Source organism: Otolemur garnettii, unplaced genomic scaffold (assembly GCF_000181295.1).
Source record: "Otolemur garnettii isolate 467f Iridium unplaced genomic scaffold, OtoGar3 scaffold00003, whole genome shotgun sequence".
In the NCBI taxonomy this organism is placed as follows: domain Eukaryota; kingdom Metazoa; phylum Chordata; class Mammalia; order Primates; family Galagidae; genus Otolemur; species Otolemur garnettii.
Window position 1 is genome coordinate 15,196,081 of NW_003852398.1, and position 13,762 is coordinate 15,209,842.

Here is a 13,762-nt window from a genome sequence, read left to right on the forward strand (position 1 = left end):
CTAAAAATAAGAACAACGAAGCTTGTGCACTAGTTGACTCTTCATTTCATGTCATGAAAACTTCTCTGTACCATGCAATTCTGTTTGATAGCACTTTACCCACAGTAGAATTTCCTTCAAAATTGGAATCCATCCTCTCAGAGTTCACCACCGCTTTACCCACTAAGTTTATGTAACATTCTAAATCCTTTGTTGTTGGTTCAGCAATGTTCAGGGCGTCTTCAGCAGGGCTAGGTTCCAAGTCACGAAACTCCTTCCTTCGCTCTGCCTCATTCATTCATGTTTCATTATGTGATGGCAGCAATTCAGTGACATCTTCGGGCTCTGCTTCTAACCGCACTTCTTTTACTGTTTCTGCCCTACATGGAGTGACACTCTTTACTGAAGTCTTGAGCTCCTTTAAATTATTCATGAATGTAATAATCTACTTTTTCCAAATTCTAGTTAATGTTGCTACACTGAATCACAAATCTTCTTAAATGCATCCAGGGATCTGGATGAATTCATCTGTGAATCCTCTGCAGAAGCTGTTCAATGTGCTTCTCCCAGATCCATCGGAGAAATCATGATCTATGGAAACTGTAGCCTTACAAAATGTATTTCTTAACTAATAAGACTTGAAGATCAAAATTCCTTATTGCACCATCAGCTTCAGAATGGATGTAGTGATAGCAGCATAAAACCTTGTGCATTGCTATCAGAGCTCTTGGGTGACCAGGTGCATTATCCATATTTTGAAGATAATCTTTGTTTTCTAAGAGGTAGGTCTGCAAAGTGGGCTTAGAATGCTTATGTAGTAAACCATGCTACAGACGTCTGTCCTCTGGGCTTTGTTGTTCCATTTCTAGAACGTGGACAGAGTAAATTTAGCATAATTCTAAAGGCCCTCAGTATTCTTGGAATGGCAAAAGAGCATTGGCTTCGATGTAAAGCAAACAGCTGCCTTAGCCCCTTAACAAGACAGTCAGCCCGAGCTGGGAAACTTGGAAGCAGGCGCTGACTTCTCTTCTCTAGCTATGCAAGTCTCACAAGACATCTTCTTCCAATAGAAAATTGTCTTATCTACAACAAAACTCCGTTGTCGACTGTAGCTGCCCTTCCCAGTGGTCTTAACTAAATCTTTTGTATAATCCGCTTCTCTATCAGCATTTGCTGCTTCACCTGGCACTTCTGGTATGGAGATACCTCTCTCCTAAAACCACATCGACCAACCTCTGCGGCCTTCAGACTTTTCTTCTGTATCTTCGTCATCACCCTCAGCCTTTCTAGAGGTTAACAGAGTAGGGCTTGTCTCTGGATTAGGCTGTGGCTTAAGGGGATGTTGTGGCTATTCTATTAGATCACTAGCACTTTCTCCTTATCAGCTATTAAGTTGTTTGATTTTCTTATCATACCTGTGTTCACTGGAGGAGCACATTTAATTTCCTTCAAGAATTTTTCCTTTGCATTCCCAACTTGGCTAACGGGTTTCAGGGAACTAGCTTTCAATCTGTTTCAACTCTTGGCGTGCCTTCCTCACTAAGCTTAATCATTTCTAGCTTTTGAGTTGATGTGAGAGATGTGAGATTCTTCTTTGAACTTGAATACATAGAGTCCATTGTAGGGTGATTCAAAGGCCTAATTTTAATATTGTTGGGTCTCAAGGAATAGGGAGAGGGAGGGAGATGGGAAAATGTTCATTCAGTGAAACAGTCAGAACACATGGAACTTCTGTCCACTAGATTTCCTGTGTTATATGCATCTGATTCATGGTGCCTCAAAACAACCGCAACAGAGACGTCAAAGATCCCTAATCATAGATCTTTGTAATAGATATAACAATAATGTAAAATTTGAAATGGTGTGAGCATTACCACAATGTGGGATGGGGAAGGAAGTGAGTCCATGCAATTGGAGAAACAGTGAGGACTGTCTTTTGCTAGACAAAGAGTTGCATCAATCTTCAATTTGTAAAAAACACAGTATCTCCAAGTGCAATAAATTGAATTATAATAGGAGGAGGAATGTCTGTAGTGAAATATTTATCTTACCTCAGGACAAAGAAGGATTTTCCTGACACAAAGCAGTGTTAGAAAAAATTTAAATGATTGATAGCTTTGATGACAACAAAATGTCAAAAACTCTTATGAATCCCTAAAAAAAAAGACAAATACTCTCCAGACACAAAGCTATACAGTCTTTTAATTGTGCACTGCAAGTATATGAATGAATAATTTGCAATTAAAAAATGGAACTGTTAAATATAGAGAAAACATTCTGGTAATCATAGCTTTTCAAAGATAGAATAGATTCAGAGAGAATGAGTTTGAAATCGCTGGAGAGATTTCTTAGAATAATAATTGCAGAGATCTGATGGAGGAATTCAATCATCAGAAGGATATTTGTGTAGATTCCATTTAATCATCTTTCCTAGCTGGATAACCTGTAATCGAGCGATGATGTTCCACCTGTATTTTAATGGCACATGCACTATACGGAGGCAGAGTGACGCTGAGTGACATTCCAACCCATGGAGTGTGAGTATCTCCTATAAGTGTACGTGCTACTGCAAAGAGGGTAGGTTAGTCCTCGTGAATAGTCTTGGGTGAAACTTACCCAGGGAAATTCTCATAGTAACATTTTCCAGAGAGAGAAAAAAAATATCATTGTATAATAGAAATAGCAAAACTGCAGAAAATATAAGAAAATAAAAATCAACTATGCTCCCACGGCTTATTTGGTATGTTTAATATACCTCTTTAATTACCTGTAAACTAATACTGTAGAAATTGCTTTCTAATATGCTTTTTCTTTTACCTTACCAAGAAAATTTCCCATGTCCTCACTCTTTTCAGTATTTCTTTATTGCATCATGTGGCCAGATCAAAATTCATTTAAACACCCTTATATGTATATTATATATCTATTCATCTCTCAATTATATAGAATGGTTCCATTTTGTGCCCAGTTATAAAGTTGCAGTTAAAATCTTTACAGACAGTTTTGTAGCATTTTGTCTTCACATTAATTCCTTTAAGTGGAATTTTATGAGCAAAGGTTTGCATACCTGGTGGGTTTTGATTAATGGTTTTAATTACTCGGCCTCCAGAAAGTTTATACTGGCTTTCAGCCCTACCAACAGCATGTACAAGAAGATCTGTTCCCCTGCAGAATCTGTTCTACTAGATATTATAATTCCTTTAATTTTTTTGCTGCTTATATAAGCAATAATTGTCATGGTTTAATTTGTACTTCTAATGCAAATTTGTGGTTTCTAATGGTATTAAGCATTCTTCCACATGTTTACTGCTTGTTCTCGGTAAAGGACATAACTCTTAAATAGCAAAAAATACCATTTGGATGGAAAACATTTGCCATTAGACAGTGGAAGGGCAAAGAGGCCTGAAACGGCAGTGTTTGTAGAGTTCCCAGAGCCACAGGTGCACCGTGAATTGGCAGCATGTGACAGGAGGGAACTTTTAAGTGATTTATTTTTCATGTTTAAAAAATGACAGCATCATAGCAATAACAATAAAACCTTCTTTGGTAGAGTGGTTAAGGTTATCACAATGGCAACCAAGTACTGCAAGGAAAATACATGGGCGGGCATGTTAGAGGCTGGATCAACCACTCAAAGAGATGCCCCCTGAACTCCCACCAGGCGCTCTACTCAGAGAGAGAAAAAATATTCTTCATATATGTTTTTTCCTTAGTTGCTGGTGCTGCCTATCCCACGAAGGTGTGTGAATTGTAGTGATGGGGGAAAGGAAGGAGCATAAAGGCCATTTGTGTTCTGTGAGGTCACTCTAATGGGAGTACTCCTGCCAGAATTCCGTTGTGAGGATGGCTTAGGCTCTGCCAGGCTTACATTATAGGTGGTAGTTTGAGGGATCCCAATCTTCAACAACTGATGATTCTTAATAAACATCTTTCAGGGTCTGCTTCTGGAGAACCTGATCTTAGACTCTGAATCAACTAGGAGAGACAGAAAATACCAAGTAAGCAAATACGTGCATAGAACAATTTTAGATAATGACAATATGATGAAGACAATAAAATTGAGGATGAGACAGTAGCCAGTGGAGGGGGACGGAAGGCTGATTTAGCCGTGGGAGAAGCCTTCTTAGGTTGGCTGCGATGAGCTGGGACCAGAATAATAGGAAGGGGGCATTCATTTAGATAGAGGGAACTCCATTCCCTCACCTCCAAAATCCTAAGACAAAGGACCCAGGAATGGAATGGGTCTACATTTCTCTTTGACAGCGTAACTAGAAGAAATTCTGATTTTAAATACATTTCAATCATCTACTCTATCAGCCAGGGACCTGACAGGAAGCAGGTGGTAAGCTGAAAATGGGGTCGTTTGAGGGGCTATTTACAAAGAGAAGAACAGCACTCTCTTTCTCCTAGAGATGGTATCAGTAGGTACCTGTCAGCTTCCTAGTCTTCTGCCTTAAAGGAGAAAGAAGAGACATGGTCAGGGGACCCTGGAGACAGGTTCTGCAGTCAGGGAGCCGAGGACACAGTCTCCCTGAGCTCACTCCACCCCTACACCCAGACTCCTCATTGGTCATGTTCACTATGAGTCCAGGGGGGCCAAAAGCTCAAGTTTTAGGGACACAGAACTTGGTGGTTAAGGGTAGAAATTGAAACTGGCGGGTTAGGAGCAGAGAAAGATAACAGCATGTATAGTTTCTATTTTAAAATAATATTTGGAAAGTATTTGAAAGAAGTCAAAAGAGACCCAGCTGAGATTGTAACTTAGTCTGTCACTGGTCAGCTATCCTTCAACATCCACAAGCCATTGGTTTTTTAAAATTTGTTAAAAAGAAAATCATATGATTGATAAAAGTTATGAATTTGTCCTAACAAGGTACAATTCTCTAATATGTCACACATCAAATTAAACAATTGGAGATATTCCTTAATAAAAGCTGTAAAATGTATCCAGCATATTGAAACACTGTTTAAAGTGTGAAAAGAAAATCGCTTTTGAAATAATCAGAGAGCTCAAATCTTTTCATATGTCTTTCTAGTCTGTAAGATAGTCTGGTTCCACTCTATCTCTTACCATGATCTGAAGTCAGATTTCAGTTGTTAGATTATAAGTCAAAAAATAGAAAGATTACTTTTTTCTCAGAGCAGATTTCCTGAAAGCCAGAACTTGGACAACAGAGAGGATATTCTTACCTCTGAGATAAGCATGGGATTTGTAGGTGAGACCACCAGTAATGTAATATGGGAAAGCTTAGTCAACAGGGGAATGACAACAGAAGAATAACAAAGCCTGACGTTGATATGTCTGTATCTATTTATATTTTTGATCAAGTAGTATTTATACACTCCCCAAATGAGATGTGTTAGATACTGCCGTTTTGGTTCCACAGGCGTGCTATTTAAGGGAATGTCTTTCATAATTGTGCCTGCATTTGTGGCATAAACCTTTGTAGCCCTTTAATAGTCACAATATCTTTGCGCAGGATAAGATTCCAGAAAACCAGAGTCACAGAAGGCCAAACAGCTGCAGAAGAGTACAAATAGCTCTAATCTGAAATGCATGATTTATCAAATGGGAACATGATTGCAAGCAATCTTACTTTTTTTGGTGATTACAAAGTTGAGCATTATTAGAGCATGTGACTCTATATGAGGACTTTTAAAGAGCTTTTAAAAACAATTATGCATGAGTCTTGGAGATTTTAATTTGAGCAGAAGGCCTCTGTGGAGGTAAATCAAGAGGATAGAATGGTGAAAAATGCTAAGGGAGACCTTCAATCAGGGGAAAATATTAAGTGGGACTCCTTGGGGAGAGGCCCGTATTTGCATGTCTGGGGTGGGCTAATCTACATAATTGACTAAAACAGAATGAACAGCTGTGAAATACAGCATTTCAATGTGTGGGTAAAACAAAATTACAAAATACACAAGGTCACAGAACATGCAGTGTATTTTCATAGGATTATGGAATTTCTAAGCTTGTTTGTTGTATGAGAAGTGAACCAGTGCTCCAGAGAAGCCAAATGACCTTAGCAAGGTCAACTGGCTAGTTAGTTACAGCGCACTTGCTAAGTATGTGGGCTCTGGGGTCAGACATCCCCGATTCAAATTCTAACTCTTATCACTCATTGTGTGACCCTCAGAGAAAATCATTCTTTCTGTGCTTTAATTTTCTCATCTATGAAATGGGAACAATGAAAGGACTTACTTCCCATTAAATGACATGACTTACCTCCAGTAACACTACGCAGTATCTGGGACTTCGTAAGTGATCAATTAATATTAGGTATTTTAGCTGTGAGTGAGAATGTCAAAGTGAAAGTCATTTGACCCCTGCAGCGATGATGTACCTGCTGTAAAAAAGTAAGAGTATAGTAGGAGATATAAATCAGAAATTAATTTATTTTCCTACCTGAAATGGTTTTGAGACACAGAATAATATCAAGTCTTTTGAAGATTGTGAAAACACACTTTTTTGCTTTTTAATTTTTATATTTTATCAATGGGGAAAGGGCTCAGATGAGCTCTCTAGAACTTTTTAAAATTTCATTTCACGCGCTGATGCTTAAAGGGATCCATGTGTTTGGATCCTTCCCCAAGCTGAGTTTTTAAATTAGCTTATTTTATAGCTTGCACAAATATATTTCTATATTTTTTGATAATTGACCTTTGTAACACGTTTACTTTTCTCTAGTAGTGATAGCTACTGATGCCAAAGGATTCTTTCAATCTTTGTAATTGGATTAAGTTGTTCCCTTAGGTAAATGTACATTTTAAGCAAAGTAAAAGCATGCTGTGAATTAGATCATATGTTTTGAATATAATTGGGGGGTAAGGTGTCCAATTTTTTCAATACACAAAGACGTCAGAAAAAATTTTTGTATGGAATAATTAGATGGTTGTCAAGATAAAGAAATCAACAAAATAAATGTTCGAATTCACTTTCTTATAATCTCTGGTTGAAATCCTAAAAATATGTTTATGATATTTAGGTACATGTTTGAACACATATTTTAGCTCTTGAAGCCCTTCTTAAAGAGTCTGCTGAAAGGTCCGAGATGTGTCAACTTGATTATAATTTTTTTTTATATTGAGTAGGGGACAAAGGTGTCTATTATTACTTAATGCTATTCTGATCCACATTGGGAATGATATGGTGACAACACTAAATTTCAGCCAATTACACTATAAAGTATCTATTATGGATTTGGTAGAAAATTCTGTCTTAGATTCTGTATTTCTTGATTCTATAGATGCCCATTAGGCATCTGTAGTGTCTGTTTTAGGCAAGATTGTTTCTTGCTCTATGTTAGTATTTCATGATGGGAGTAATTTTCGGATGACAGTACCCAATGCCTAAGTAAAAAAAGTTTACCCAAAGATCTTTTTGCCCAGTCATACTATTGGCAGATCCCCAAGGCAGACTTCATCATGCAATAGAATGTGCCCATGCAGGAGGGCACATTTTCCACTTTAAACTATAGATGATTTGCTATAGCTAAATAAGACCCATTCTGGAGGCCTGATGGGCTGCTTCTTTTGACTGAAGACAGTGATGTCTCTGTATATTTCATAATAGTCTTAAAAATTAATCAAGATACCTGCACAATGGGTTACTAACCTCACTTCAAAGACTTCTAATAGTGGTGTTGATTTATTTAAGGCCAATTAATGGTGTTTGGCATGATTCAGAAAGGCATTTTGATGAAAATCTCATAGTATGCTTGTTGCGTTGGCTTATTCCTATAGAAACTCAGCCCTCTTATAAGTCTAAAAGTCTCAAAGAACATATTTAGATGCTTATCCCTGTGGTTTTCTGAGCAAGACTCATTCAGGATTGCTTGTTTTATAAGAACAATTTTAAATTTCAAATTTATTTGAGAATTAGTTCATCTACTGGCTTCATGTTACTATCAAATACATTGGATACTTGCTTTTCCATTCTTGTGATACTTTGCTAAAGAGAATATTCTCCAATTCTAGGTTAATACAAAAGATGTAAAGTCTCCATATTTTTATGGCTGAATAGCATTCCAGGGTATACACATTTATTAATCCATTCATGGTTTGATGGATACTTGGTTTGATTCCACATCTTGGTGATTGTAAATGGAGCTATGATACATAATCTTGGGCAAAAGTTCTTATGATAAATGATTTCTTTTTCCTTCTGTGTAGATACCTAGTAATGGGATTGCAGAATCAAATTGCAGATCTATTTTGAAATCTGTGAGGATTCTCCAAACTTCTTTTCAAAGAAGCTGTATTAGTTTGCAATTCCATCAACAGTGTAAAAGTGTTCCCCTCTCCACATCCATGCCAGCACCTGCAGCTTTGGGTGGGACTTTGTGATGTTGGCTATTCTCACTGGGGTTAGGTGATATCAGGGGGTGGGTTTGATTTGCACACTAATACATGCCCATACATGAGAAAAACACAATTTATCTCAAGCTCGGAGGAGGGAGGCAGAAGAGAGAAGCAGAGAGGGGATTGGTGCACTCTCACCTAATGAGCACAGTGTAAGGGTATATGGCACAACTACAGCAGGGACCTTACCTAACAACATTAACATTGTAGCCTAATATTTGTACCCTCATGTTAATCTGAAAACGAAAAAAGAACAAATGCATTGATTAGAGAATTTTTACCTAGTCAAATCAGGAACTTAATATAGGGAATCGTGTCAAAATCTTCATTTTGAAAATGCTTATGGATTCGTCTCTTTGTTTTATTTACTGTTGTTACTATTTTAACCTGTGTTGGTGACTTAGCAACCTAGCTAAGTACCAGATACTTAGCAAATGGCTAGAGATACAACTGTGGCAAAAACAGATCTGGTCCCTGATCTTATAAAGCACCTTAAATAGATGCAGGTCTGTTATAAATCTATACTTAGTTTTACAGAGCTCCATAGACAATTATGGAGTAATTATTTATTTTGCACATTTACATATTGGGGAGCTATGTACATTCATCTCTGCTTTGCTTATAAGTGTGTGTGTATATGTGTGTATATGTCTCCGTGTATATAAACACTTCGAGTGTATAAACATACTCAGACTACTAGATATCCTCTGATTAAATGAGTTATCACTGTATTTGCTCAATAACATGGAGTAATAACTAGAACAAAAGTTATAGAGCATTTTATAAGTTACAATTTTTTCCTTATTTAATCTCACAATGAACTAGGATGGAAAGTTTTTAATTAAAATTTTCAAGATGGGGCAACCAAGTGTCAGAGAATGCAGGTGACAAGTTTAAGGTCACTCATCCTTGTCTCTATGAGCCGGATTTCCAATGGATTCTTTTGGCTCCAGAGTTCCTGTTTTGATCCAGTAAGAGACACTTAGAGATGTTGTATAAATATTGACAGACATTTCTAATATGTTTTTAGCTTTATGAATTATACCATTTTTAAAAATCCAGTAAAGTGCTGGCCTCCATAAGAATATTGTTGTAAGAAAACCACTTTCTTTTACTTTATTTTTAAAATATGAGCATAACTTGTTGCTCATGCAATAGCATTAGTCAAATTATTATTATTATTATTTTGTGTTTGCAGCAGTAGTCCACCAATGTTAGTTGCCATGAATAGGTGTCAGAAGAAAGTATGAATCACAATTTGTAGCAATTGCAAACTTCACTGGTTTACACGGTCAGGCTTTCTGTCCTTGGCTCTCTCCTTTCTTGTTGTATGTGTGCCCTTGCAACTTTCATATCTTTTGTATTCCTCCTACCTGATGAAGTTAATTTTCTCTAGTTTCTCAAGACAGGGATTATTTCTGCCATTTAACATAAATAGCATTTGTGTTTGGTGTATCTTTCATACACCTAATCCTATTTCCATGAACAATTTCTCTTCTGTAGAGTAGTGACCTCTGTATGTTGGTGACAGTTCTGATTGTATCTACATATAAAGTCACACACAGAAATTAAAAAAAAAACCAGGGGACCAGTGAAATATGCAGCCGACTGTCACAGAGTTAAAAATAAGTTGTCATTTTTGAAACCTGAGGAAAGAGTAAAATGTGAATGCTAGCTTTAATAGAATTTATGGAATATAGGAATTAGGTAAGTCTCAATAAAAGCAGAAACAAACAATGCGATAAGATAAACTCGGGTACTGTTTATGTAATGTTAATTAAATGGATTCAAATTTACCATTGTTAAAAATACGAAAAGAACCTTTACAACTTAAGACACATTATAATTGTAAATTGATAAAAAAGAAGAGAAGTAAGGCTTTAAAATAATCCTCAAAATGGAAAAACTTATGCCAAGTAAAGCCAACTGTTAGCGTCTTTATTAATTCACATATTTATTCATTCAATAGATATGTATTGGGCGACTTAACACTGAATAGAAGAACATCTGTGCTCTTAACAGCTTAAAATTTGTTGAGAGAAATACTATAGTTCTTTAAAAATTAAGCAAGATGAATTCAGGTTGTGATAATTGCTTGAGAGAAATAAACAGAAAGCTAACAAGGAGGCCTGAGTAAAGGCAAATGCTTTGGGTGGATTGCATGGAGGACTTTTGAGGTGAAAAATCAGAAGGAGAGGGGTCTCTGTGAAGATCAGGGAGACAGATGTCCTGGGTAGAGGGAACAAATGTGACGACACAGTGTGGGAATATGGTATGAGATGATTCCAAGAAGGAAAAAAAAAGGAGTTATAATATTTAGTGTTTAATATTTAGGATGTTTAAGGCATAGTAAGCCATAACCAGGACTTTAGACTTTTGTCACTAAGATGAAGTCTAATTTATGTTTTTAAAAGACTCTCTGTTGTGTTGATCTTGGAGAGTAGGGAGGCACCTGGAGAGGCTGGGGGACTGAGCTGCCACGGTGACGCAGGAGTCGTGGGAACACAGACTCTGAGGGAGGCAGTGCAGGTGTTCAGGACTTGATGCAGGGTAGCCAGCGACACTCGGTGAAAAAAAATAAAGGAATCGGAATCAGCAACATGAGCCATAGAAAAAGAAAAACAAAAATCAACAATTCACAAATCTTAATGAAAGAGGAATCAAAATCAGGAGGCAAGAATGGTTTACATTAAATTAATCACATCTTTTCATTCTGCAACTAAGGGGCAAGACTCTCACACCTGCCTGAGAAATTCTGCAGAGTCCATCCACTGGATTACTGGCTTAAGCCTTGTCTAAATTTTTTTTGTAATAAAAAAGGTCTAGTTGTAGATAGTTTCTCCCAAGCTAGAGCTCATAATAACCCCTCACAGTAGATTAAGCCTACGTTGGCCAAATTCAATATTAACTCCCACACTTAGTGTCCTGCAGCAGATGTGAATTTTTAAAGGGTTTACTATGTGCCAGGCCCTCTGTTAGATTCATTACATAACGTTGGAGTTCATGCCAACATCCATGGTGTTCTAAAACTTTGTGTTATTTCATGATCTTATGCTGTCTCATTGATCTAAAAACACAAGTTGATAAATCTTCAGGAACTCTATGTTTTTTTGTTTTTTAGGGGTTTTTTTTGGGGGGGGGATTCTAGGTATTCCACAGACAGATTAGAGAAAAATAATGGCAAAAAATCATAAATTGCAGGAACATATTTATTTTCCTGTGATAAAATAATAAGGGTACTAAGAGTTTCAAATAACTCTGCCAGACCCTAAGAAGAAATACCAAGGCAGGCGTCCTCAAACTGCGGCCCACTGAGGATGTTTATCCAGCTCGCCGGGTGTTTTTGCTGCCCCTGACTGTCCTGCTTAGTAGCCAACTCATCCCGGGCCCTGCAGTCCGGCCTTCCAATGGTCAGAGGGACAGTGAATTGGCCCCCCTATTTAAAAAGTTTGAGGACCCCTGCTCTAAGGGGTCATGAGAATATCAGATTACTTGGGACATAACAAATCAGGTGGTAGATGAAAGGCTGCTTTTATGTTGAATGAGCACACTGGTAGAGTACGGTACTATGGATAGGAAGGTGAAAATGATGGGTCAAGGTTGGTAGTGTCTTGAGAAAGAAACAAGAAAACCAAGGTGAGAAGGGGTGGGGATTCTTTGCTCATCAGGCACCACCAATGCTTGTAAGATACAGAACTGGAAACACCTTGTTTCACCTCCAGGCATTCTGGAAGCCTGTTGAACGCTCTCAGGTGATTTTGGTACAAGTAATTAATGGACCACACTGTGGGAAATACTGATTTAGTCCAGTCTCTTCATTTTATAAATCAGCATGATACCCATAAAGGAAAATGCTTAGGCAAAGTGGTGTCAGTATTTTTCATTAGAGCTTCGGCTAAATCAGTCTCCACTTTGATAGTTGGATTTAAATTTCCAACTCCAATTATAGATATACTAATAACACATATTACTGCTATTTCTTCTGCAGAATTACAACCACAGCTGCCTGCATGATGGATCTAAGGCGGTACCCACTGGATGAACAGAACTGCACCTTGGAAATTGAAAGCTGTAAGTCATTCTGAAAATTCAGCTAGATTGAACTGTGATTTAAGGTTCTCCTTAGGCAGAGGACTCCTACTCAGGTTATATTCAGACCACAGATTCTGCAAAGGCTCTGCTAGGACACCCGATTTGGAGGAGGGAAGCACTGACAGCTCCTTCCCTCAATAATGCCTCTACAATCTTGGTCTCCTCTCTAAATCTTCGGGAGAGATGTTTAAGGAAGAATAATCTGGCAATAAAAGGAGAATGTGAAGAGCCTGGAAAAATACCAAGGACTATTTCAGGCATTTAAAATATGGAATTGGTGCAAACAGCTAGAAGAAGCTTGGGAAAATAGGTGGAGGTGGCAGTGTGTCACAAGATGTCCATGCTGTGGTTGCCGCTCATCTGCTTTCTCTTTTGGTAATTGTAGGATAAATGTGGCCTTCCAGATTAGTTGTCACATTCACAGAGTATAGTTTAATGGAATGTTTTTTTGTTTGTTTTGAGGGAATGTTTTCAGTGTGTACATTTTTTATTTTTCTGAAGGCCATAGGATGGGCAAGATTGGGATATGTGTGTGTGTGTGTCTGTGTGTGTTCTTTCTTTTTAATATACTGACTTTTTTGCAATGTAGTTGCTTTTCCAGGCCATGGCTTTAGCTTCTGGGTCGATGGTTCCGTCACCCATGTTACTGGGTGGGCTAAAATGTTGTACCATCTCCATTTCAGAGGTCACCTAGGGAAGTGGTTTCAGGGGGAGAGCATTTTGCATCTCTTTTCTCTGTCACTTCTTTGCAATGCTTTCATACTTTATCCCACCAAATAATTGGAAGTTACAATTTTATATCCAGTATTGTAGACAATAAGTGACTGGACTGCTGTGAGGATACTCTCAGCCTTTGTGAGAAATGTAAGCTGTGGTAAGCAGCGTGACTCTGAGTCACTGCTCAGAGCAGAAGTATGACATTTATGACACATTGTGGGCATTTTTACCCATTTCAAGAGATGATTTCCAGGGATAATTACATTTGCATGTATTTTTGAAGAATCTTATTGCATGATGGGATTCCAAATCATCATTATTTTCAAATTAGCTCTTTGTCTTCCAGAACTATTTAATGAAATTGGTCTATAGAGTTTCACTGATTAATTTTACACGCACAACTTTAGGATCATGTTATGTGCAGCATTATCTTAACTTACGTGATAATTTAGAGAATATAAGTGTTCTTCAAAGTTCAAATTCTTTTGTAATTTATAATTATTATTATTTGCCATTGTTGGGGATTCATGGAGGGTACAAAGAACCAGCTTATGCTGCTTGCATTTTTTAGGTAAAGTTCCTCTTATAATTGTGTCCCACCCCCAAGAGG

The 13,762-nt window shown here is 37.6% G+C and overlaps 1 protein-coding gene across 4 annotated transcripts in view; it reads left to right on the top strand.

The window, feature by feature from the left end:
- Positions 1 to 13,762, top strand: part of GABRB2 (gamma-aminobutyric acid type A receptor beta2 subunit) — a 240,240-nt gene that overhangs the window by 109,542 nt on the left and 116,936 nt on the right. For all 4 annotated transcript variants that reach the window (XM_003781981.2, XM_012807493.1, XM_003781982.2 and 1 more), the window contains one exon: positions 12,332 to 12,414. In XM_003781981.2, the coding sequence (XP_003782029.1) occupies positions 12,332 to 12,414 (83 nt within the window). The remainder of the gene's footprint in view (positions 1 to 12,331; positions 12,415 to 13,762) is intronic.